The sequence below is a fragment of the Psammomys obesus genome, unplaced genomic scaffold (genome assembly GCF_907164565.1).
Source record: "Psammomys obesus unplaced genomic scaffold, mPsaObe1.curated_primary_1811, whole genome shotgun sequence".
NCBI lineage: Eukaryota > Metazoa > Chordata > Mammalia > Rodentia > Muridae > Psammomys > Psammomys obesus.
The window spans coordinates 788,466-812,733 of NW_026596079.1; the positions used below are offsets into that span (position 1 = coordinate 788,466).

Below are 24,268 nucleotides of genomic sequence, written 5' to 3' on the forward strand. Positions count from 1 at the left end.
CTGAGCCGCCACAAGCAGACGCACCGCAGCCTGGACAGCCAGCTGGCAAGGCGTTGCCCGACGTGCGGCAAGGTGTACGTGTCCATGCCGGCCATGGCGATGCACCTGCTCACGCACGACCTGCGCCACAAGTGCGGCGTGTGCGGCAAGGCCTTCTCCAGGCCCTGGCTGCTGCAGGGCCACATGCGCTCGCACACGGGCGAGAAACCCTTCGGCTGCGCGCACTGCGGCAAGGCCTTCGCCGACCGCTCCAACCTGCGCGCGCACATGCAGACGCACTCGGCCTTCAAGCACTTCCAGTGCAAGCGCTGCAAGAAGAGCTTCGCGCTCAAGTCTTATCTCAACAAGCACTACGAGTCAGCCTGCTTCAAGGGCGGCGCCGGCGGCCCTGCGACCCCCGCGCCGCCGCAGCTCAGCCCGGTTCAAGCCTAGGGTGGGCGGGGCCTCCGCCGGCCAGGTCGGCTCTCAGCAATACGGGGCCCCCCCCCCCCCCCCTCCCCCCCCCCCCAGGGAAGTCTCCGCCGGCGTCCGGGCGGAGGGGCTGGAGGGCGGGCCCCTCCTCACAGCAATAGGGGGGCAGGGAGCCGGCCCCGCCCCGCCCCGCTCGCCAGGAGCCTTGCCAGCCCCTTCAAGCAATAGGGTCCCGAGGGGAGACCCACCCTGAAAACCCTCCCCTCTCCTCCAGGGTGCCCCAGGCTTTCTCCCAGCAATAGGGTCGACCAGACCCAGAACCGAACCTCATCTCTTAGTTGGGTCTCTGAAGACAGGGGTGAGGTGAGGTAAGGAGCGCCCTCCTCCCTCCTCTGCACCCCTGGAATCGCGTTGCAGAGACTCAGGTCTTCCCCCATCCCTTCCCAAGCCTTCCAGGCCAAGCCTTCAGCCCGGCGTCCAGGGAGTCAGCTCCTTTCGGGCAGCTGGCCGGAGGGGAATCAGGAGAGCGGGCGGGCCGCAGAGGCACTCCGGTCCACAGGCTTTGCAGACCTCCCGGGAGTGCTAGGCGATTTGGGCACGGGGAGGGGCGCGGACCGTGGCAACCCTGTTCCCCCCACACACACCCCGGGTTCTTTCTGGGGCCTCAGTCCGAGCCTCCCTCCTACCCACGCCTCGCATCCTCTGCCAAATCCGAATTCTTCCAGCCCTGCTTCCGGGGCTCTGTCCTCCATAACGAATAATAATGACACATATCGGAATCGCATGAACTTATCCGACCTCCTCAGACCCCGACCCCACCCTGCCCCGGGGCCCCCTCCCTCGCTCCCCAGGCTTCGGGTGTTGGAGGACGGATACCCGGGCCGGCAGGCTGGCGTGCCACTGCCCTCTACACACCTCTGTATTTGCTTTGCGGGTAAAGCCCCCTGGGGGGGTTGCGGACGCGTCGGGTTCCTTTCTTTCTGTATTTATACGTTTTATTTATGAACGGATTGCACTCGGGTCGGGGAGGGGGCGCCTAACCCTCATCCTTCCCGCCGACGCCCGGGGCTTAGGTTGTCCAGGGCCACTTCCTCTCACCCTGAGCTTCGCCTCGCAGAGGCCGGCCCTTTCCCCCCCCCCCCCCCCCCGCCACCCCGGAGGCCCAGGCCCCACCCCCACTCGGTTGCCAACTTTCACCCGTCTATGCCAAAGCCTCGGCGGTGACCCTGCTCCAGGGGCCCGCCCCATTGGCCGCCGCCTTTGTGACATCACTGCATGCAGTCCCACCCTCCTTCCAAACCCTTCCCGGGGCTGCCCGCTCCCCTTCCTCTTAGTTAGTCCAATGCAGACTATAGAGCAATAACGCGCACTGCATGTAAAGCTGCCGCAGCCTCTAGAGTTACTGAGAATCAGGTATCCCCTGCCCTACCCATCCCATAGGCCCCTAGATCAGGGATTCTGCGCGGGGCCGGCCACGCAGACTTTCTTTCCCCATTCCCTACCCCAGGGCAGAGCCCGGCAGGCGTCACGGTTCCAGAGGCTGTGGTGAAATGGAATCACCCAAGGCCTCGCTTGTTCATCACTCACCGACCCATCATTGGGTACCTACGAGATATGCCAGGCCCATTCCTGAATCCGTCAGATAGGCGGCAACCTTCGGGGAGTCGCCTGTCAGTGCCAGGGCCCAATAAGCATGGGTAGGCCAGGGTAGAAGGCAGATTCAGAGGGCTGGATCCCTGGGCCCAGACGGCCTCTCCTACCCACCTCAGTCCTGGAATATGCTGGGTGTAGTCAGGCTCTGCCTTTGACTTGGGCCTTATGTCCCCAGCTCAAATTGGACAGGTCCCAGGGTCTCTCGAGAGGGGCCCAGCTTCACCAGGGCCACCCACACAGGTACCCATTTTCTGATCCCCTGAGATACGAGGCTCTTGCTGTCTCTGTGCCGCTAAGGTGCAACACGCTGGAGTATATGATATGGCCAGCCTCATCCCAGCACCGAAAGCTTGGCTACCCTCCTGGTGCGGACCCGCAGGCCTAGCATAGCAGTGCCCATATCTAAGTCCCTTACTCCACCTGGCGAAATCGCCCACGGTTCCCAGCTCGGGCCTGCCAGCCTGTGCCGCATGCACACGCACACAGAGGCGCCCACCCCGCCCCGCTCCTTACTCCTGTCTACCTACCTATGGAGAAGGCTGGAAGGGCTGTGGGCCCGCCAGGATCTCCCGCTTCGCCCACACCCTGCCGCCGTGGAAAGCCATGGGCCCCCTCCCGCCCCCATAACTAAGCAGCACAATAACCGACTTAGCGAATTCAGGTAGAAGGAACGTTTAGGTAGCACCTATTTTGTACTGATTCTACAAGTAGGGCCCGAGGTGCGGGGGTCCCTCGGGTGGGGGCTGTGGCTGCCGGCCCGCCCCGCCCCCACCCCCGCCTGCGCCCCGCCACCTTGTACATACTCCTGGCCCGCAACAGGCCGGGATTTTTACTCGGGCCGTGTCCCTCTTCCGCCCCCGTTTGGGGCCGGGCCGGCCGGACAGACGGACGGACGGACAGACCTCCTTCCTAAGCACAATAGCACCAGCTCCTCGGAGCGCCGCACCTCCACGAGGAGAATAAATGCCACTCTTGATAGAATTTGGAGTGTTGACTGGCGTGTCCTGTATGGGTGCTTTCTAGGGGTATCTGAGAGTGTCAAAGGGGAGAGAGTTCCTGTTCTGCAGGCTCAGACCGGTGCTGGAAATTCCAAGGGAAGCACTGACCTTGGCCTTTCTTGTACTGGAGAAGGTCAGCTGGGCTAGTGAGGCTGAAGCACCTGTCTGAAGGCAAAGCCATTGACAGTTCCCCTGGGGCCAGTCAAACGTGCTCCGTGTCAGGTGTTCAGAGGCCTCATAGCTTCTGGGACTGCAGCCCGTGGTTGATCCTGGCCAAGCTGACCTAGAAGCAGCCCTTGGCTTGGAATTTCTGTTATCCCTCGTACTCCTGCAGCTGTAATAACAAGTCTGGGTCCCTCGTCCTTAGTCCTTTGAGAGGGTGTTGGAGGGACAGGCTTCAGGTCCTCTCTCTTGGAGGCCTGCTGCTCTCATTCTCATGACTGAACTGTTGGGAGCGTAGTCCTCTACCGCTTCACAGGTCCAGTGAAGATTCCCAGGGGGAGAGGCAGTTCTGCAAGCACCCATAGCCCTCAGATTCTAAATAAGGTGAATGGAGGAAATAGGAGGCGAGGCTGTGCTGGGTAGAGAGAGCCACAGGGACAGGAGTGAAGGTGGAAGCCTCACCCAGCAATGACCCCTGGCAAGCAAGGTAAGCAGGTGTGAGTTGAATGTCTCAAATACTTTGTGTACATGTGGCCAAACTAGGTCAGTCTTAGATCAGAGCCAGCACAATGGCCCACATCCTGGCCAGAGCCGGAGCCAGGCCCACTCAGATTTCATCCAGTGGGTCATGGCCTGTGTGCCAGCCACTTGGAGAATATTCCAGTGGGGAAGGGCGTACTCTCTACAAAGCTTAGACAGCAGTAACAGGAGTGAAGGCACACCTGGCACTGGCAGGAGTGGCTAGCCAGGCTCTCTGCAGAAGGATCATAACTTTAACTATCCCTAGCTGGAAAGAGATAGGCAAGGTTTCTCTGTGTAGCCCTGGCTGTCCTGGAGCTTGCCCTGTAAACCAGGCTGGCCTGGAACTCAGAGATTCACCTGCTGGGATTAAAGGCACGCTCCACCACTGCTTAGTAAGAGAATTTCCTATTTGCAAAAGAGGAATTAGAGACTCAGGAATGGGATAAACAGCTTGTGGATGGAAGAGCCCAGCACTGTTTTTACATAGCCCTAGCTCAGTACTCCACTCACCCAAACACCACTTTGGCAGGTCATGAAGACACACAAGGAAGCCTCTTATCTGCCTACTTTCTAGAGGACCACAGTTTCAGGGTCTTGGTGGGCCAGAGGATGGAAGCAACCACTTGGAAGGCTGAACTTACTTCTCCATCCCTGAAAACCCTCTAAAACAGGTTTCCTTGACCTGCTTGTGGCCCTAGGGTGCTGAGGTCAGCCTGAAGCTGTTTGTAAACTTCTAAAACCTTCCCGACCCTCTTACTCCACCAGGCCTGCAAGGCTCCTTGATCCAGGGCCTGGATCCCTTTTGTTGCCAGCTCCAGCAGGGAGCTCTGCAACATGATTGCCTTTCCAACTCTTCCATTCACACCTTTGTTCTTGGCCAATCTCGCCTATACTCTTTCTTTTCTCCTGGCACCCCGGGTTACACTTCACTCTAGATTTGGATGATGAAGCTGTCTGCACCAGGTGACCCCTCCTCTAAATCATCCGTTCCAGCCTTTCCTCCTTGAATCAGGCCTGGGGACTCAGATACAGGTCCCACCTCTTTGCCACAGGTCTCCACAGGACCGTCCTTCCTGATGGCTCTGCTCCATCCTCTGGTCTCTTCACTCCCATGGCTTCTTGTAGGCCCACAAGCGTTAAGCCTAAATGTCAATGAATAGCTGTCTCCAAGGAGATCTTTCATTTTACTGGATGGTGTGAATTCATCTCTGACTGAATCTAATGGCCTCAACCTCCCAATTTTAGTTTTTAGTTTCATACTGAAAGTTGATGTAGCCAGAGTGCTAGCCCAGGAACATGAGAAAGCCTCATATTCCCTGACAGAGGGAGGAGTGGGGAAGGGATGGCAGAGCTCACATGACTTACCCTCACACTTTAGGTTCCTAAAGAGACATTTTCATTCTGCCTCCTTTTGGGGTCAGTATTCACAAAGACCTAGCCATGCCTTGCCAAAAAAGACATGCTGGGTCAGCATCAAAGGAATGTTCTGAGGCACTGAGTAGATCAGATTGGCTCTGATGCACAAAAGTCCATGCTGGTGGCTGCTTTTCTCTGTACTCTTACACAAAGACACCTGCAAGGTAGTCTCGGCCGCTCATCATGGTGTGTGGCAAGAAGAAAAAAAAATGACAAGATGCAAAGAGTGGATACTATAGAAGTGGGGTGAGCTCAAAAGGAAGGCTGGTGGCCCCCTGTGGGAAAGGTTATGAACCCTGGGTGAGTGCTTGCTTGTCCTAGAGAGGTGCCTCCCTATCCCCAGAAGAGCAAGCCACTCTTTACTTTGGTCCTTATAGTGTTTCTGAAAGAAATCAAGTGTGTCCAGAGGTCCAGAATGTATGCACTGCAGTGTCTAATCCAGGCGGATTGAAGATCAGGTCCGCAACAAGTGGTGTGGGTGGGGATGTGGGGCGGTGGAGGAAGAGGCCATGGTGATTAATGAGTTGCTTCACTTAATTAAGTGGGCCTGGAATGTTACACACACTTGCTATGAAGTGAGTCTGGGTTATTTTTCTCCAGTTTGATCTTTGACCGGGTATGTCCTCCAAGGTCCATTTAAAGCGGTTCCTGCCTAGCAGTTAGGGATCTCTAGGAGGACGGTGCCAAGGCAGTTAGCTCCACCGGTTGCGCGCACGAACGCGGATGGGCGGGGTGTGTGCAAGACGTCAGCGCAGTTTCATAAATGACCCACACCCAAACCGCTGCTGGGGATGACGAAATTATGTTTTTATAGAAGTGGGACAAAGGGCACGCAAGAGGTCAGGGGAAGTGCGTAGCTGTCATGGAGCCAGGAGCCGGTGTAGTCCTCCGCAGTGCTCGTCGGAGTGAGACAGAACCTTGGACCTCGGCCAACGAAGTTCGCAGCGGAGCCGCGCTCAAGTTGCTCCGGCCAGCCTGAGACTGCGGTTACCAGAGTGCTCTTGGCGCCTTCAACTCCCAGGAAGCTCAGCGTTCGGTTCCCGAAATTCCCAGAGTGCTCCGCGTCACCCCTCAGACTCCGCCCCCTCCCGGCCTCGGACTACAAATGGACTCTCAGGGGCTGCCAGGGCCAGTCAGCGGCTCCGCGGCAGTGCAGCCTGCGGGTTGAAGAGACAGGCGTTCCTTGCGCCGGCTACGGAGGCCGGCAGGGGGCGGTGGCGGAGGCCGTTGCTCAGAGTCCAGAGGCGGGGCCGCGGGCTCCCAGCGCTGCGAGCCGGCGGGCCAGAACTGGGCCGCGTCGCGGTGCGCGGGCCGAGGCCATGGGCGACCGTGGAGGGGTGGGCAGCTCTCGGCGTCGGAGGACCAGCTCGCGGGTTTCCGTCCAGGCTGGCGAAGAGGAGGTGCGAGATGCCGCTGTGGGCCCCGACTTGGGCGCCGGGGGTGACGCTCCTTCTCCAGCTCCTGCTCCAGCTCCAGCCCAGACCCCGGACAAAGAGGGGCACACCAACGTGGGCGACGGCCACTGGGAGCTGAGGTAGCGGAGTGCCTAATCCTTTTACAGCTGATCTCCCCAGCGTACTCCCAGTTCTTAAAAAGTTGACCACAGCTTTGCGAGTTCCGAGTCCGGGAGTCCCCTGGGGCTACACTGGAACACAGGCTTTGGGGAGAGGGTCACTTGGCAAGGTCACCCAGGTGAGGTCGAGTAGCCGGCCATTGAGCTCGGGCAGAGGAGTAGGCAACAGACCCTTTTCTAGATTGCTTAGGGAAGTACACCTTGAGGCAAGTCCCTTGAGGTCCTTTTTCTGAAGGGTAGGTAGCAGGAAATGTGAGCCCTGGGGGTTGGAGATGAATGGGTGTTCTTCCATGGAAGGAGGTAGATGTTTTCCGGGGAGAGTTACGATGAAGAGGTACCTTTGCGGAACTATGAGTAGTGTCCTGTGGTTAGAGAAGGCTGCTAGAGGCTCTAGAGGACACTAGCCTGTTTGAGGAGAGGGGAATGGCATTTGCCCAGGGCAGGGCACAGTACAGTACAGGAAGCTGTCTTGTACTAACAGAGTGGCAGCACGGCTTATTAACCCCTCTTCCAGTAAGTAGGAGGGCCTGAAGCCCTGCTTATGTTACCAGAATGACTTCGGGCTATAGGGACAGAGCTGACTGTTAGTGAGACTTTCAGCTCCTGGTTGAAATACTGGAGAGAGGTTTGGTATGGACACACCTATGGGAGAGGCCCTGCTTAGCTGAATGACTGACTGGAAGAAATGGAGAAATGCACCGTTTTCTTTGGCACCATTGACTGCCTCCACCAGGCACTGAGACTCTGGTGCTCATCATGGGACCCTTTAGTAGCTGGGGGTCTACTAGCCAGGAGGATATCTAGGCTGGCAAAGACTTGTTGAGTTTGATTCAACAGAGTCTCTTTCTAGTGGGCACTGTGGGGAGGGGTCCCCCCGGGTTGCCCTTGGGTGCTCACAGTTCACCTGAGAGATAAGATAACTTCAGTGTGAGGCAGGCATGGCACATGGTGGACAAAGGTCAGGTAAGGAGGCCATGGAGGCAAAGTGGGGGAGGAGGCTGGCCCTCCTAAGAGGGATGGTGGTTTTCTGTAGTTCAAAGCTGGTCTTGAGAGAGATTGGCCTCCCACTTTCCATCTGAAAAGAGTTTTCTCTTTAAAACAAACAAACAAACATGATTTCTCTGTGAAGCTCTGGTTGCCCTGGAACTAGCTTTACAGACAAGGTTGTCCTCAAACAGAGATCCACCTGCTTGTGTCTTACCAGTTGTGGGATATGAGGTGTCCATACCCGGCTCCATCTAAAAAGATGTTAAGATTCCTAGAATTCCCTTATGCCGACTCCCCTCATTGCCTTTCCCTTCAGTAGGAGTCAGGAGTTTGGCTAGTATTACTTCTGGAGGGGTGGAGATAGTATCTTTTTATGTGGGATCTTAGTTACAGACCAAGTTACTATTCAGGGTTAGGCAAGAGAGAGAACCACCACATCTTTGAATGACCACTGAACTTTTTCTGTGTCCTCTGGTATGAGGCTTGTGCAAAGCTAGGAAAAATGTGTGTGTGTGTTTGTAAAGGGTCTCTGCTGTGCCCCTTTTCCCCATAGATGGCAGATTGCAGAAATGGGGATGGGGAGCTTGTATTCCCCCTCTGGGCCTCATTCCAATTTGGGGATGCCACAGGGCTTTAGGCCTCTTAGTTGAGGTGCTAGATTCTATTCTTCCTGTTGGTGGGCCAGGTTCTGACTGCCCTCTTGGAGTTGGCCTGTACCTCACCCTATTGCCAACCTTCTCTTGCCAACTCCCTCCTCCCTCTGTTGTTACTCTTGGCAGCCCAAATTTCCTCTCACCCTTCCTCTTGATTCCTTGAGCTTCTGTATCCTCCCCTCCCCAATACTTCCTGCTCGCTTTAAGCTAGGCCATTGAGCCAGGTTCTGGATGCCTTCTATCTTTTCTACCCTGTGGCAAGATGAGGCTCTAAGTTCTGTCTGCTGATCATCTTTTCAGATTGTACACATTTGTGGGCACCCAATGCAAGACCTTATTAGTGGTGGGTTTTCTCCAGGGTATTTGTCCCTGAATGTTTTTTTTTTTTTTTTTTTTTATATCTCTAGCCGGATATAGGAATTATGAAGATCTTGCTTCCATCTCGAATCCCAGGGCTTGTCCAGAGGGCAGTACAGAGGAAGTGCCAGGTGTCAGCTGGAAGAGGAGCTGGCATTCTATTCCCTTCTTTTTCTATTTGGTGTTGAATCTGAACTGTGTGGTCCCCAGATAAAACCCGCACTTGGGGGTTGATCCTTTGGGTGTGGCACAGACCTTGGCATGAATGTGGGGGTAGACTTTTTCTTGTTTTACAGTGCTTATGTAGGGTTGAAGGAGAGGCAAGAGAGGATGCTGCCTCTTCCTTGCTCTATGTGTGGTTTACCTGAGTAGTCCTGGGTGATATAGGAATGAGGGCCAATTATCCTGCGTCCTTTTGGTCTCAGGGAGTGAGTGTAGGACAGCTGGAAGGCATAGGACATGAGCAGGCTCTTTAGTAGGTGAGAGGGTGGCAAAAACAGCTGTGATCATGGCTAGCCAGTGCCTCTTTTCCCTGCTGGCCATTTCTGCAGCCTGCCCTTCAGCCCACTTGCTTCTAGTCACAGTGGCAAGCGCGGACCTTTGCAGGCATTGGTGGATGGGGGCTTTCTCCTTTGGGAGGTCTCTGATTTATGTGTCTCTGATTTATGAAGGGAGAGAGTAGCATGGGTAGAGGCAAGGCAGTGGGAATGCTGTCTTGTTGCTGTTTGTTTGTTTGTTTTTTTGAGAGAGGGTTTCTGAATGTAGCCTTGGCTTTCCTTGAACCCACAGTGATCTGCCTGCCTCTTGCCTTTAAGATGGTAGATGGGAGATCCATAGAGGGACCTGAGATGTGGGTGTTGACAGTTAAGGAAGGAATTGGAACACCAACAGAAGGAACTTAAAAAAAGAAAAAGCTCTTAAGACATTGCCTGCTAAACCAGGCAAGGCTTCCCATGTGGTGGTACTTCCTTGCAGTACGAGAAATTGGAAGGTTAAGGTAGAAGATCATCAAGGCCAACCTGGCCTATATAGATCATGTGTCCTAAAGAAACAAAACAAAAACAAAGAACATATATTGTCTGCTTGCTGTCAGCTCTGGAAAGCAAGACCCATTCTCCACTTCTGTCTTTTTTGTGGAGATGGCCACAGAAAAAAAACAGCATGCTCTCTTTGGTTACCCAAAGCGGGGAGAGGTCAGTCTTGTGAAACAGCTTTGGTTATGTGCGGATAGTAGTTGGTGGTTTTGGGGCTAGGAGGCATTGGAATATTTGTGCTGCAAGCACAGGGCTTCAGCTTGGGGGAGGGGGACTGGTAGATAGACCCAGAGATGCCTTCCTGCTTGTTTCATGATATTGCCTCTTACGGGTAGCCATATCAAGCTAGTGAAACCAGTTGTTGGAGGGGTGGGAGAGATGGTACCACAAACAAGGGCAGCATCAAGGAGGCAGGTGTAGATCTGGGGCAAAAAGGCACTCAGGTAGAGACAGATCACAGTCATTTCATATGGCTTGTATCACACGGGCCTAGTGTGTAAATGCTGGAAGGCCTAGTCCTGAGGAAATGGACAGTCGGGAGTGGAGGAGGCTGAAGTAGGGTGGAACTGCCTCACTTTGGTGCTCTAGCATGGACAGTAAGAGTAGCATGACTACTCTCTTACTAACTAGGAGCTAGAGTAGACAGGGCTAGGTGCCAACTAGATCTCAGTCGTATTTACTTACTTGTTTGTTTATTTTATTCATTTAGGTTTTTTGAGACAGGGTTTCTCTGTATAGACCTGACTGTCCTGGAATTTGCTTTGTAGAACAGGCTGGCCTCAAAGTCAGAGATCATCTGCCTCCCTCTGCTGGGACTAAAGGTGTGCACACTACTTCTTGGCTCAGGTTTTGTTTGTTTGTTTGTTTGTTTGTTTGGGGTAGGTTTCAGTCTTGATAACAAAGATTGGGCCTGTTGATCCCTCTTCTGGAGAGGGCTGTCAGACTTCCAACCAAAGCTAGGGCTTGCCCCTTGTTATTGAGACAAGGTCAGCCCTAAAGGATCTATGTACGATAGTGCCTGTGGTAGGTTTCCTGGTCTGCTCCTCATCAGATGCCCCAGGATAGAGGTGTATGTGCTGAGAGGGAAGGGGAGGCCCTGGCCTCTTTGCTTGCAAAATCTAGGTCTTGCTCAATTCTGTGTGGCTTCCTGGTGGCACAGCAGCTGGAGGGCAAGGTGGAGCCACAGTTGGTGTGAGTGAGGGCATTAGTTACTGGGACTAGGGCTTTGGTTTGCTCCTGTTGTCTTGGCCAGGGGCTGAATCTGGGCCTTATCCTAGTCACACAGTCCTCCTCTGCCAGGCTTCGTATTCTTCTTCACAAGCAGGGTCTATTTGGGTGCCCTGCACCCCACCACTGGGTGGTAGCTTTCATGGGTAGGAAGGAGCCTGCTTCTTCTGGGGGTTTCACTGTCATCAGTTCTGAGTAGTCTCCTCATGGCCCCCGAACAAAGTCAGGGACACAGAATAACGTGCAGAGAGCCAAATCATTGCTCCTAAGAAATGTACATTAAGGGTGGGCACTTGGCCAGCTAATATACTGGGCCTGTGTGTCTATATGTGGGGAGACTGCTCTCACTATGGTGGGAACACCTCCAAGAGTGATTTGGTAGGTGGGATGGGCACATTGGGCAATCTGCAGTAGTTCTGGGTAGGTCCACAGATGGGATTATCTTCGTGGCCTAAGAGCCTGTTTGCAGTTGGAGTTTTTGGGAGAACTCAAGCCTGTTTAGCCTCTTCTGCCTGTTATGAACATTTTCTGCTGCTTAGAGGGAAAGGCCTGTGGTTGGTTCTGAGACCTTTCCCTCTTATAGCTAAATAGCCACTGGAATGGCCTTGCCTGGGTCCTCTGCCTGTTTGCAAATGGATAATGAACTCTGGGCAGGAGTGGGTCATGGTGGGCTTATTCCTGTCTTATTGGTGTTTGCTCACTGGAAGGATCCTGTCTCCTTTTACCAGGTGCCATCGCCTGCAAGATTCTTTGTTCAGCTCAGACAGTGGTTTCAGCAATTATCGAGGTATCCTGAATTGGTGTGTGGTGATGCTGGTGAGTAAGAATGTGGAAGCAGTTTTACTGAAGCCAAGTGTGGCAGAATCTTGCCCTGGGCACAGGCTCTGCTCTTTGAAGGCTATAGCTCCGTGTGGTTGCTAGCACTAGGCTGCTTGTGAGGGAAACAGGGGTGGTCCCTGCAGTGGCTGTACTAGCTTTCTCTTGGATCTTAGGCTAGTTCTGTGGGTGGCTCAGTAGTAGTAGAGATAATGAGTGTCTTGACTACTCTGGCTGTGCCTCAGCTCCACTTGGCTGTGTAGGTGTGCTATGGGAAAGCAGGGAGTTGGTGGGGCGTATTGATTGTTCTCTAGGCTGAGAGGCTGAGGAGGGGCCACTCAGGGTACAAGGCTTCCCAGGGAGGGTATGGAAAAAAATCTTGAGGATGTATGTCCTGTCATGTGGATTCATGGACATAGAACCCTTAGCAGAACCAGCCACTGCTTTACAGGCCTTCTAGTCCCTTTCCTTTGGCCTTGGCTATTAGTGGTTGGAGCAGCTAAGCCTGCTGCCTCTGAGGGCTGTTTCCTACTGGTGCTATGCATCCCCACCCCAGAAGACATTGGAGTCCAAGGCTCAAGGGGACAACCTGATGGGTGGGTCAGGGGCAAAGGGTTATCATTACCCAGCCTCTAACACTTGGATATAGTATGATACCTATTGCCCTCACCCAGAAGTGTCTGTTCTTGCTTTAAGTATGACTTCTTTGGCTATTAGTGTGGAAGGGACTCTACCCTATTGTGTCTTGAAAGGTTTCTAAGACTGAGGCACCTTTTCCCTGGAAAGAGCTTCAGGCCTTGGTTAGCTGTGGGGGATTTGAGGCTTGATGAGTAAGAAGTGAACAGTGGGGCCAGTGGGCTGAAGGCCAGCTTGGCCCATGGGAGATGACACTCTGTGGCCAAGGCTTGGTCTATAAAGAACATTCTGGGCAGGAAAGTTCTTGGCCAGGCTAGACTGCAGTCTCTTTTCTTGGAACTTTCTGCACCCACCTGGCCTTTAGTTTTTAAAAATGTATTTGGTTATTTTGCCTTCATGTGTGCCTCTGTACCATGTGCATGCAGTGCCCATGGAGGCCAGAAGATATTCCAGAACTGGAGTTAACAGATAATTGTGAGTCACCATTTGAGTGGTAGGAATTGAACCAAGTCCTCTGGAAGAGCAGGCAGTGCTGTTAACTAGTGGGCCATCTCTTTAGCTCTCCACCTGGCCTAGTCTTTCAGTGCTTTGGCCCTTCTATTCTTCCCTTCTAGAAGATATGAATCCTGGGCTCCAGCTACCTGCTGTGGGTAATCAGGGGGGATGGTGTGGAACAATGTGTTTTCAGGTACCAAGCAGGGGTACTGAACAGTACCAAGTTCAGATGTCCCTGAACTTACTACTTCTGTGGTGCCTTCTCTTAGCATCTGGGCAAGGAACCTCACCAGTGTTCCCGTGTCAGTATTATTTACTGTTTCTGTCTGTTTGGGTAGTTGGACAGGTTAGTCCAACACCAGGCCTGTGTCTGGTGCTTGTGAGGATGGAGGCTAACACTGAGTCTCAGGCTAGAGTACAGAGGCTCAGTCCTTAGTTGAGCTACATTGGGGCCACATTCTTGGAGCTTTGCTTATTGCTAGAGTATCTGACTCAGGTACAGAAAAATCTACCCCTGCCCTTTTATGCTTTGGTGAGTCTTTCTGCTCTCTGTCATGTCCTCTGCTGCTCACTGTAGCCTCTTGTCTCTGAACTAGACACTAAAGAGACCAGCACCTTGGGCAAGTGTAGCTTCTCCTGCCCCCAAATTGGGCTGTCTAGAAGGCTGGTTTATTGCTAAGAGTGCTATAGCTGTTTTCCTGGCCAGGATAACTACTAGAGATGCTGGGGTTGAGTGAGCTGTGATGGCACCACCAGGGCTGAACCCTCCTGATTGTCTCTTGCAGATCCTGAGTAATGCAAGGTTATTTTTAGAGAATCTCATCAAGTGAGTACCTTTTCTAAGCCCCTTACCCCACCTCAGCCTGCTCAGGCCATGGCCCACCTCTACTCAGGCCCCTATTGCCCCACCCCCAGGTATGGCATCCTGGTGGATCCCATCCAGGTGGTGTCTCTGTTTCTGAAGGACCCCTACAGCTGGCCTGCCCCATGCCTGGTTATTGGTGAGCTGTACTCCAAGAAGGGCAATGGGTGGGGGAGCAGGCTGACCAGGGCCTGAACCTGTGTCCCTGTGATGCTTCTGTCCTCAGTATCCAACATCTTTATTGTGGCCGCATTTCAGATTGAGAAGCGCCTGGCAGTGGTAAGGGTTACCCATCCTCTTTGCTCAAGTCACTGGTGGCTTGCTTGAGATAGGCTCTTCCTGCTAGGCCTGATAGTCCTCTCCTAGGTCAGAGGACCTGGTTGAATACTTTCTCCTTCTCTAGGGTGCTCTGACAGAGCAGATGGGGCTGCTGCTACATGTGATTAACCTGGCCACCATCATCTGCTTCCCAGCAGCTGTGGCCTTACTGGTTGAGTCCATCACTCCAGGTGTGCCTCCCTCCCAACCATCCCAGCCCATGTTGAGCTGATCCCAAGTTGTTCATGTGATGTGGGTGGTCACAGCTGAGCCCACCTTTCCTGTGTTAACTGTGGTATATGGGCAGCCATGGCTAAGCCACCTATCTTGCAGTGGGTTCCGTGTTTGCTCTGGCATCATACTCCATCATCTTCCTCAAGCTCTTTTCCTACCGGGATGTCAACCTGTGGTGCCGCCAGCGAAGGGTCAAGTCCAAAGCTGGTAAGAGGCTGTCAGGATTGGGATTTGCCTATAGAACGGAGCCTGTGCTGCATGGCTCACCCTACTGTCTTGCTTTGCTGGCAGTTTCTACAGGGAAGAAGGTTGGTGGAGCTGCTGCCCAGCAAACTGTGAACTACCCAGACAACCTGACCTACCGAGGTGAGTAGCTGTGGAGTTAGGGCTGTCAGAGGCAGGACTCTAAGTCAGGTTCAGGGCTGTGTAGTCCTAGTACCTTTCCTTCCCTTCTAGATCTCTACTACTTCATTTTTGCTCCTACTTTGTGTTATGAACTCAACTTTCCTCGATCCCCCCGAATACGAAAGCGCTTTCTGCTACGAAGGGTTCTTGAGATGGTAAGGTCTGGGCCTTGAGGGCTGGTATAGGGCAGGGCTTGGGGTGTGTGTGCAACTTAAGTCTCAGCTGGCTGCCCTGTTTCTCCCCAGCTCTTCTTCACCCAGCTTCAAGTGGGGCTGATCCAGCAGGTAAGAGGTGTGCCTGGGTGCACGCTGGGGCTTGTGTGGCTGAGGAAACTGATGTGGCGCTCTCCTCTGCAGTGGATGGTCCCTACTGTTCAGAACTCCATGAAGCCCTTCAAGGTGAGCTTGGGCCCCTGTGGCAGGGCTGGCTAGGGCAGGTGGTACAGCCAGCTGAGGCAGCCTCTCTCCGCAGGATATGGACTACTCGCGTATCATTGAGCGTCTCTTAAAGCTGGCGGTGAGTGTCAGAGGCTCCAGAGGGAGGAGTGTGAGGGATAGGTGGAGTCTGTAAGTCTGCAACCTGGAGTGTTGTCTCCTTAGGTCCCCAACCATCTGATCTGGCTCATCTTCTTCTACTGGCTTTTCCACTCCTGCATGAATGCCGTGGCAGAGCTTATGCAGTTTGGAGACCGCGAGTTCTATAGGGACTGGTGGTGAGTGCTGTGTCTCTGGGGATCTGGGTAGGTCATAGCATGTTCTGCTTATCCCATTGTTTCTTGACCCCAAGGAATGCTGAGTCTGTCACCTACTTTTGGCAGAACTGGAATATCCCTGTGCACAAGTGGTGCAGCAGGTAGGATGGTGTATGCACCTGAGGAATGTGGTTGTGGACCTGGGCCCTATGGCATTAGCCTCATCCTATGGCTTCCTTGCTCTGCAGACACTTCTATAAGCCTATGCTCCGACTGGGCAGCAGCAGATGGATGGCCAGGACAGGGGTATTTCTGGCCTCAGCCTTCTTCCATGAGGTCAGTACTATCTATGCATCCCACTTTACCTCTCGGTAGGGCTGTGGCCACCAGCTGAAACAGACTTCTCTTCTCCTTGTACTCTAGTACCTAGTGAGCATTCCCCTGCGTATGTTCCGTCTCTGGGCATTTACAGCCATGATGGCTCAGGTGAGCAACACCGAGCTTGTCTCTCTTAGCCTGAATCTGTGCCAGACCCATCTCCTGTGGTCATTGCATCCACCTGACTGTGGCCTATGTGTTCTCAGATCCCACTGGCTTGGATTGTGGGCCGCTTCTTTCAAGGGAACTATGGCAATGCAGCTGTGTGGGTGACACTCATCATTGGGCAACCAGTGGCTGTGCTCATGTATGTTCATGACTACTACGTGCTCAACTATGATGCCCCAGTGGGGGCCTGAGCTACTGCCAAAGGCCAGCCCTCCCTAACCTGGGCCTGGAGTTCTGGAGGGGTTTTTGGCTGCCTGCACACTCCTCCTGGTCTGGGAGGCCTCTCTGCCCCTATGGGGCCCACTCCTGCTCTTGGGGATGGCACCCGAGTCCGGCTGGTATGAGCCAGTGCTGGGAGTATGTGCTGACCAGGGGCTGAGGGAATCAATAAAGTGCTGTCTAAAAACTTTCCTTACTGGGGTTGTGGAAGCTGCTGAGGATTGACCTATACCCATATGTGCTGTGCAGCCACTGCTTCAGGGACTGAAATTCTCAGGCCCCAGCTTAGGGATATGGCGCTGGAAAGATCTGGGTCACACGGCTGCCATCACTCTACAACCCACAACCTCATGAAGTGTATGGACAAAGCTCTTGAGTTGCAGAACATGACACAGTAGGAGGCAGCAGCATGCAGAGGTGGCTGGAGAACAGTAGCCAAGCAACTAAGCTCAGGAAAGCTTAGTTCTTATTCTGCCCTTTTAATCCTTGCAGGTCCAGAGTTCAGAGCTATATGGATTCAATAGATGATGACCCTGTAGTGGGCTGCCTGAACTGTTTAGGACCCTTGTGAAGAGTCTAGTGGTCTAAGAGATGACATGCAGGGCTCATTTGTGTTCATGTTGGATAAATGCTGGGTAAATGCTGATTCCACTGTGAGACCACTAGGAACCTGGATCCCATTTCTAGAAGTGGAGCCCTCCATGGAGGACTTTGTGCACTGACTGCCTGGGGCCCAGGAGTTATTCACACTGTACCTTCAGGATCTGCCTCAACTCCTTGGGACCAGGCTGCTCAACAAGTTGGGCTAGTGGCTCTAGGCTGTGTTGCACTGGGGCCAAAGTTGCCTGGGCTTGGCCCACTCTTCAAAATAGCTTGGCTTTAACTGTAGACAGCTCTGAACAGAGGGGATACTTTGCCCCCAAGTTCTGGTAGCTGCCAAATTGGACAGGAATTGGACATAAGAATCTCCTTGGCAATCCGACAATCCAAGGTAGGTCCTCATCCTTGCCTTAATGGGGTCAATGCTCGTCAATTGCCAGAATCTTCCAGGCTGCAGACCCTAACCTACAGTTAGGGTGGGTATCTGGTGCTCTGCAGGGTGGTCAGTAATCTTAGCTGTTTCGGGACACAGGGCATGCACTAGGCCACCTGTGAGGCCATTTCTGTCTCTGTTCTCCTACTCTGAGACAGCAGGAACAAGTTCAGAACTGGACCAGTTGATAGATGGTGGGGGCGTGGCTCTGCCAAAATGTTCAGTGTACCTGTGTAGAGCACTTTTGATGACACAGGCAGACTGTCCTTTATGGTCCCTAAAAAAAGCTATAACAAATACTAGTCCTGTGGCATCAAGGTGGGTAGGCCTAGGGGTAACACCAAGGAGACAGGCACGTAGTGAGTTCTGGGCTCCTTGCCTACACACACCCCCACCTTCCGGACCCCTTGGGGAAGGAGGAAACACACAGGAGGCCACAGTAGAACCTGTCTGTTTATCATCTGCCATCTCTGCGTGTGCATATATATACATACATATATATATATTTATTTATTTGTGAACGGTTAAAGGGGACTCTCATGTAAAAATCCAAAATACAATTTTATGAACAACCTGCAGGGTCAGTCCAAGTGTGGCTGTGAAGTTCTGACCCAGAGCGTAGACCTGGGGTTGGGGAGGAGGCAGCAGGTATGCAGCCCTCAGGATCTTCCCCTTGACCCAAGGTACTGCCTAGGCTCAAGTCCCATCTGTGCTCCACTGGGGTTGTGGCTTGACCTAGGAGACTGCCCAACTGTCTTGTCTCCCCAGGACCAGCCATGTCCTAGGGATAGGTTGGGGGCCAGCTTGACAACTCCTGGGAACTTTAGGAGACAGTGGGGTCCTTGGCTTTTGGGGGTTCAGAGCCCGTCAGAAGAGATATGGTGGGATCGTCCATGTAGTCATCACCCTCAGAGAAGTAGGAGCTCTCCCCCAGCTCAAAGAGCACAGGCAGTTCGCTGCTCCCTGTGTCCACAGCATCAGGGTCCAGCAGGAACAGAGGCTGAGCCGTGTAGTGCACCAGCTGCTTCCCTGTGAGGTATGAGTCAGGATGGTGGGGGTGGGCAAGCTGGAAATGAGGGTTGGGAATGGGACAGAAGCTTAGCTCACCTGAGTCAGGGTTATTGTTTTCTGCCTCAATGGGCTTGGGGGGCTCTTGGGGAGACAGGAGCTCCTGAATCTGCAGGATAGAGAACACATAGTAAGGGTTGTTGATGGCCCCCTCTGCCCCCCACCCTGCCCGCCTACGCACGCTGGCCAGGCTGCTGTCCAGGTCAGGCAGGCTCATGTCGGGCATGGTCACCGAGGGGCTGAACAGCTGCGGGAGGAGGGAGGGAAGTCAGGGCTGGCTTGTTGGCAGGATGGGATAGGGGAAGTGGGGATCACCAGACTCACGTCCAGCAGGGCACTGGTGTCCACGCTGAAGCCGTGGCTTGTCAGCATGGTCTGCAGGTTGTCCAGGTTGGAGTCCATGGCATCCAAGTGATCACTTAGCTCGTTCCTGGCCCAGGGCAAGTGGGCAGGTGAACTAGTGCCCCAGGCTCCCACCCAGCCGCATTCCTGATGGAGAAGGGCTCCCCTTTGGCTGTAGCCCCCCAAAGCAAGGTCCATCTGCATAGCCAGCATGGGCCGGGGGACAGTGTGTGTGGACCTCTGGGAAGATGCTAGAAAGGGCAGTGGTAAGCTTGCCTTTCATGGCTGCTGATATAGCATGGCCCATGGGCAGGACAACCTAGGAGACTTTAGTATTAACTAAGGCTGGGCCAAGAGGGTGGTGGAGAAAAAGGGCAAGGGTCGTTGGCTCTAGAGATAGGCAGGAGAGCAGGCAGATGTTTCAGGTTTGACAGTCTTGCCACTGCATCAGGAAGAGAGTAAGGAGAGGAAACAGGACTGTGCTTGGCATGAGTAGACCTGAACTCCTTTAGACCAGAAGGCCTGAGCCATGGGCAAGGCAGTTAAAAGGGCTCTGTAGGTGCCATGGGGCCTACCCTATCCTGGCAGGAAGCTCATTGTAGCAGCCTGTATTGGTGGCTGGGCCAGGCAGGAAACTTGTCCCTACCACAGCCATTGGCTTGTGCAAAGGGGAGTCAGTGGAGATGCAGAGCCTGTGAGACCATCTCCTGGTGCTCTTCGCCAGGCAGGGCAAGTGCTATGCCCAGGTTGGGAACTGGTCCATGGCTGTGGGAGGGGCCCTGGCGGAGTCCTCCTCCCTCCCAAGTGGGGGGCAGCGCTAACCCTGGCTGGACTCGGCCATGCAGAAAGGAAGAGGAGGGGCAGGGGAAGAGGCGGGCGACCCCAGACATCTGTGGAGCGCGAGCCAAACTGCAAGATACAAAGACAAGAGCCCCCCCATTGCAGGCGGGGGACGGGGGGATCTACGCCCACCGTCCTCGCTCGCTCGCTTAGCTTTTGGGATGTGCCTGAGGGGTGGTCAAGGCTGGGCCCTGGCTCATCACTTCCTATGTCAGGTCTAGGGAAATAACAGATCCAAAGATCCTGGGGCTTGCCAGCGAGGGTGATGGCAATAGCGAGGGTGACCCAGGAGGCAGGGGCATAACCCATTTCTAGTGATGTAGTTAGTCTCCCTCCCCAGCTTCACTCAGGTTTGGGGGAACAGATCCAACCCATCACCCTCAGCAAACTGCAGGGATTGTTCCTTGCTAAGACAGACACCCTGTGTCCAGCCTGAGGAAATCCCATGCTGTGGGGTTCAGAGGCTATAGGGAGGCAGGGTGGGCACAGCACTCACTTGTCTAGGCAGGCTACGCTGAGGCACTTCTCAGGGGTAGAGGGAGGTTGGGGCGTGGGGGCATGGGCTCCGGTTGTGTCCTTAGGGGCTGTGTTTGAGGCAGCAGGGGTAAGCTCGCTCTCTTGAAGGATGGAGTCAATGAAGGCAGTTGGGGACAAAGGGGTATCCACAGAGGATGGGCGCCCAGGGCTCGCCTCCAGTACCCGAGGGCTCCGAGGTGGGCTGGGGGGTTCTTCTTTGACACGGATCAGGGTACTGCTGGACAGGGGCCTGAACATGTTAGATATTAGAAGACATGTTAGAAGGAGCCTAAGTTAGTTCCACCCACTTCCAACTCTGCTCAGGTCCCGTAAAGGCTGGCCCACTAAGGTGATGGGAGGGATAAGGGTACTACAGCCCCACCTCTCATCTATGCTCCTGCTTGGGGAGGCCAAAGGGCTGGAGGGAGCCAGCTCAGTGATATCGGAGATTATAGGTCCAGAGCTAGTGACAGCATCAGAGGTGTAAAGGCTAGAGCTGCTGTAGGCTGGAGATGGAGCCTGCAATTAAAGACAAAGGCCACATGCAAGGCACACCTGTGGTATAGCCTGGGCCACCCAGCACCCACTATACACTTACTGGCAGTCCCATGGAGCTTGGTGCTTACTGAGTATGGGCCAGGACCATGGACATGCTCCAGGGAGTACTGTCGACCATACTTGGGCACTGAGTGTGCTGAGCTGCTGTCACTCAACATCAGAGGGCTGCAGGGAAGAGACAGGTTAACTGCCTACACAGACCTTGGCGGTGCCCAGGATATACAGCAAGCAGAGGACACCAAGGTGCAGGGTCAGAGTGGACAGTGTAGGCATTCCCAGAGCCTCACATCTTTCTCTTCACCCCCAGGATCCGGTTCGACTGCACCAGTGAGATCAGGAACTGAATGAGCTGTGGGGCAGAGAGGATATAGTTACCCTGGCCCAGTCATGGAGGGGACCCACCTACCACCATCCCTGCCCACCTTGTTGACAACTTTTTGCTGCTGGGCATGCTTCTGCCGCAGGCTGGCCACCTCCCGCCACAGGGCCTCGTTCTCGCTGCAACACATTGCTGGGTCAATTGGGCCATATTAGAAGAGCTAGAGAGTCAGGCTGTTGCTGGACAGGGCGGGACCAGATGAGGGTTCACTGGCACCACTGACTCCCCTAGTTCTGCTATACTTACAGGGGAGGATTCAAATGTCAAACAGGGCTGAGGGAGGCATGGACAGAGTCTGATGGTACACCTCAGGAGCCTCGCTGAGAGGAGACTACAGGACTTGTCACATACTGGTTAGACACACAGGACAGGACAAGACTTTGGGAAAGATCCTAAACTGCTGATTACCCTCAGTTTGGGAGTAAAAGGCAGCTGAGAACTGTGATGCCTTGTACTGAGTGGTAAGGGTGGAGTAGGAGTCACTGGGAATGGAGAACAGTGGGGAGGTCTGACCGGAGGACTTCTCTCCTGCTAGCCCTGGCTTTAAGGGAGGCACCTGGAAAGAGGGTCTGTATGCTCAAATCCTGAAAATGTGGAGCCCGGCAGGGGAGGGAGAAGTGGTTACAGTAGGAAGTTCCCAGCCCCATTCTGGGTTTGGAGATGAAAAGGCCAAGAAGTTTTTGCAATACAAACAATAGAAGGCAGGTTAGGAAGGGGGAAGGAGGCTTGAATGGCTCTGCAGGGTGGGGTAGGACAGAGACCCAAAGCAACCTGGCCACCCTCCTGAGCCTTGGGACCTACTGCTTCATTGCCAAAAGCTTGGAGTCCATACACTCCTGTTTCCCCTTCATCAGCTGCACATCTGTCAACAGCCTGGTGACACTGTCCTGGCGTATTTTTATGTCCTCACTCTTCAGGGTGGACACCTAAGGGGTGGGGCATACAAGAGTTGAAAGTGGCTCTACAGTATGGTAGGCTCCTGTGCTTCACCTAGGCATCCAGGAAGTGAGGAGGGTCTGGGAAACACTGGGAGATGGGGGAAGCTCAGAGAGAGATGAGCACAGGCTATGCTTTTAGGCTAGTCCTGCAGCACCACTTAGATACTGCTCCCAGCCCAGAGCCTGCAGGGAGATCTGAGGACAGGGAAGGGGCTGTACTGAGGGCTGGTGGTGACTCACGCTGGTCACTTTCCTCTTGATGTTCTCAAGGAGCTGTTCCTGGCCACGTAGGAAACATGGATGCTGGAACTCGGTGTCATCCCTCTCAGGCTTGACCAGGCCACCCTGCTCAATGTGGACTACTTTTCGGAAGCCATCTGTGCATATGGGGGTGGGGCAGTTCCTGAGGGCCAGGGACCAGGCTCCAACAGCCTAGCCATGGCCTAGGGCAGGCAAAGGGCCTCCTAGTAAGATTCCTGCTGGCATCCATTTGCCACAGCAAATGGAAGTATGGCCAGGGTAGGGCCTCATATACTCTTCCCTGGGGAATTCAGGCTCACACCCATGAGGACCCTTCCTTAGCTGACCCCAGCCTCCATCTCTGGGCAATTCTGGGGTCTGTTTCTTCACACCCCAGGGAAGCAGGCATTATCCAGAAAGAGGTACTTACACATGTTGAGCTGCCGCACGAAGCTGGCCATGTTGTTGTGCTTGAAGTACTTGGGCAGCACCTCCTTGGCAAACTGGCCCTGGTCAAACACGTGGAAGCTGTTCCCACTCTGTCAGGAGATACATGGACAGGTCATATGTAGCAGCCGCACCATATTTCCACTGTGGCCTGAAGCATCTCTCCATGTGTGTTGGGCAGTGCACATTTTCCCTCCACATAGTGGTAGCAGAGGGTGGGCTGAACCTTAGGACTCCAAGGCTAGTATCCAGGCCATGGAACCGAGGTCTGAGGAATGAGGACCTTGTAGCCTGAGACAGGATCCTACTCCCTGGCAGTTTTCAGTTGCGAGGGTTAGACTTACAAATCATCCACAGAATTCTGGTCATCTCTAGGGACTGACTAGCATTTATTTTAATCAGCAAATTTTCCTAAGAATAGCTAAGATCAGCTGGAGAGATGGTTCAGTGGTTAAGAGTGCTTCCTGTTCTTAGTAGAGGACCTGGGTTTGTTTCCCAACACTCACATGGCAGCTCACAACTAACAGTAATTCCAAATTTCAGGTGAGCTGATGTCCTTTTTTATATTCCATGGACACTTGCATGCATGTTGTGTACACACACACACACACACACACACACACACACACACTCCTCCAAACTGCAACAGCCAAAGAAATTTGTGCTGCTCTGGAAGGTCCTGCTCAGAACCCGAGATTGTTGAACACTTGCATGGTTGCACTTCTGTGCTGGTGCTCTCCTGATCACAGTCCAGAGCCACTAGGAGGGGGCTGAAGGGCCAGGGCAACTTAGAGGCATTAGATACCAGAGTGGGGAGGCCCCCAGTGGGAAGAGGACAGTATTCTCATGGATGTGCAAGATAAACCAGCCAAGGCACAGTCTCTTTGCTGGGGTGGGAGAATACAAATGGGTAGAATCAATCGAAAGGATCCCAAGGTGTTGGGTTAGCATTAGGGCTGTTTTCCAACAGGCCGAGGGAGTGAAAAACAAGTCTAAACAGAAACAGTAGGACAAGTGGACACAGGAGGGAAAGAATCTAAAGCAGCAGGGAAAGCAACTGTAGGAGGTGTATCAGTGAAAGCAAGAGGCTCTTTACATGATTCATCCATTTTTTCCCCCTCAGCTTTGAAACCAGTGGAAGCAATAGCAGTGGGAACATGGGTGAAAGCTCACTCAAGGTCTTGGGGCTTGCTAGGAGACGCTCAAAGCAAGGTTGGTTTTGCTTGACCTGAGGCTGTCTTTTAAAAAAGGATTTATTTTTATTTTACATGCATTGGTATTTTGCCTGCATGTGTTTCTGATCCCCTGGAACTGGAGTTACAGACAGTTGTGAGCTGCCATGTGGGTGCTGAACCCAGGTCCTCTGGAGGAGCAGCTAGCGCTCTTTTTCTTTTTAAAGATTTATTTATTTATTATGTATACAATGTTCTGTCTGCATGTAGACCTGCACATCAGAAGAGGGTATCAGATCTCATTATAGATGGTTGTGAGCCGCCGTGTGGTTGTGAGGCACCATGTGGTTGCTAGGAATTGAACTCATGACCTCCGGAAGAGCAGACAGTGCTCTTAACTTCTGAGCTATCTCTGTAGCCCCGCAGCCAGCGCTCTTAACCACTGAGCCATCACTCTAGCCCTAGGGGAAGATTCATTCATTCATTCATTCATTCATTCATTCATTCATTCATTCATTCA

The 24,268-nt window shown here is 53.7% G+C and overlaps 3 protein-coding genes across 6 annotated transcripts in view; 2 read left to right on the plus strand and 1 right to left on the minus strand.

Moving 5' to 3' along the window:
* Scrt1 (scratch family transcriptional repressor 1) overlaps nucleotides 1-501 on the plus strand; it is a 3,670-nt gene extending 3,169 nt beyond the window's left edge. Inside the window, exon 3 of the mRNA XM_055626644.1 lies at nucleotides 6-501. Coding sequence (XP_055482619.1) covers nucleotides 6-432 — 427 coding nt within the window. The 3' untranslated portion in view covers nucleotides 433-501. The remainder of the gene's footprint in view (nucleotides 1-5) is intronic.
* A 5,571-nt stretch (nucleotides 502-6,072) lies between these two features.
* On the plus strand, nucleotides 6,073-16,407 carry Dgat1 (diacylglycerol O-acyltransferase 1). The gene is made up of 17 exons (XM_055626624.1): nucleotides 6,073-6,696; nucleotides 11,722-11,809; nucleotides 13,726-13,766; nucleotides 13,856-13,941; nucleotides 14,029-14,081; nucleotides 14,206-14,311; nucleotides 14,454-14,561; nucleotides 14,646-14,720; nucleotides 14,811-14,914; nucleotides 15,005-15,043; nucleotides 15,116-15,157; nucleotides 15,231-15,275; nucleotides 15,359-15,471; nucleotides 15,546-15,611; nucleotides 15,699-15,786; nucleotides 15,874-15,936; nucleotides 16,035-16,407. The coding sequence occupies exons 1-17, from the start codon at nucleotides 6,482-6,484 to the stop codon at nucleotides 16,185-16,187; spliced, it is 1,485 nt and encodes a 494-aa protein (XP_055482599.1). The 5' UTR covers nucleotides 6,073-6,481; the 3' UTR covers nucleotides 16,188-16,407.
* Nucleotides 16,408-17,733: 1,326 nt separating this feature from the next.
* Hsf1 (heat shock transcription factor 1) overlaps nucleotides 17,734-24,268 on the minus strand; it is a 27,736-nt gene continuing 21,201 nt past the window's right edge. Inside the window, exons 2-14 of one of the 4 annotated variants that reach the window (XM_055626620.1) lie at nucleotides 22,560-22,668; nucleotides 22,130-22,266; nucleotides 21,753-21,877; nucleotides 20,995-21,070; nucleotides 20,860-20,921; nucleotides 20,641-20,737; nucleotides 20,397-20,533; nucleotides 19,995-20,264; nucleotides 19,481-19,567; nucleotides 18,641-18,746; nucleotides 18,498-18,563; nucleotides 18,356-18,425; nucleotides 17,734-18,277 (exon numbers count right to left, since the gene is read on the minus strand). In XM_055626620.1, coding sequence (XP_055482595.1) covers nucleotides 18,072-18,277; nucleotides 18,356-18,425; nucleotides 18,498-18,563; nucleotides 18,641-18,746; nucleotides 19,481-19,567; nucleotides 19,995-20,264; nucleotides 20,397-20,533; nucleotides 20,641-20,737; nucleotides 20,860-20,921; nucleotides 20,995-21,070; nucleotides 21,753-21,877; nucleotides 22,130-22,266; nucleotides 22,560-22,668 — 1,548 coding nt within the window. In that variant the 3' untranslated portion in view covers nucleotides 17,734-18,071. The remainder of the gene's footprint in view (nucleotides 18,278-18,355; nucleotides 18,426-18,497; nucleotides 18,564-18,640; nucleotides 18,747-19,480; nucleotides 19,568-19,994; nucleotides 20,265-20,396; nucleotides 20,534-20,640; nucleotides 20,738-20,859; nucleotides 20,922-20,994; nucleotides 21,071-21,752; nucleotides 21,878-22,129; nucleotides 22,267-22,559; nucleotides 22,669-24,268) is intronic. The other 3 variants (XM_055626622.1, XM_055626621.1, XM_055626623.1) reach the window with 3 other exon arrangements.

Coding starts and splice junctions, on each gene's coding strand:
- Dgat1 (XM_055626624.1), top strand. CDS start 6,482: ATGGGCGACCGTGGAGGGGTGGGCAGCTCTCGGCGTCGGAGGACCAGC. Junction 14,312..14,453: donor GGTTGAGTCCATCACTCCAG/GTGTGCCTCCCT, acceptor CCTATCTTGCAG/TGGGTTCCGTGTTTGCTCTG. Junction 15,472..15,545: donor GAGTTCTATAGGGACTGGTG/GTGAGTGCTGTG, acceptor CTTGACCCCAAG/GAATGCTGAGTCTGTCACCT.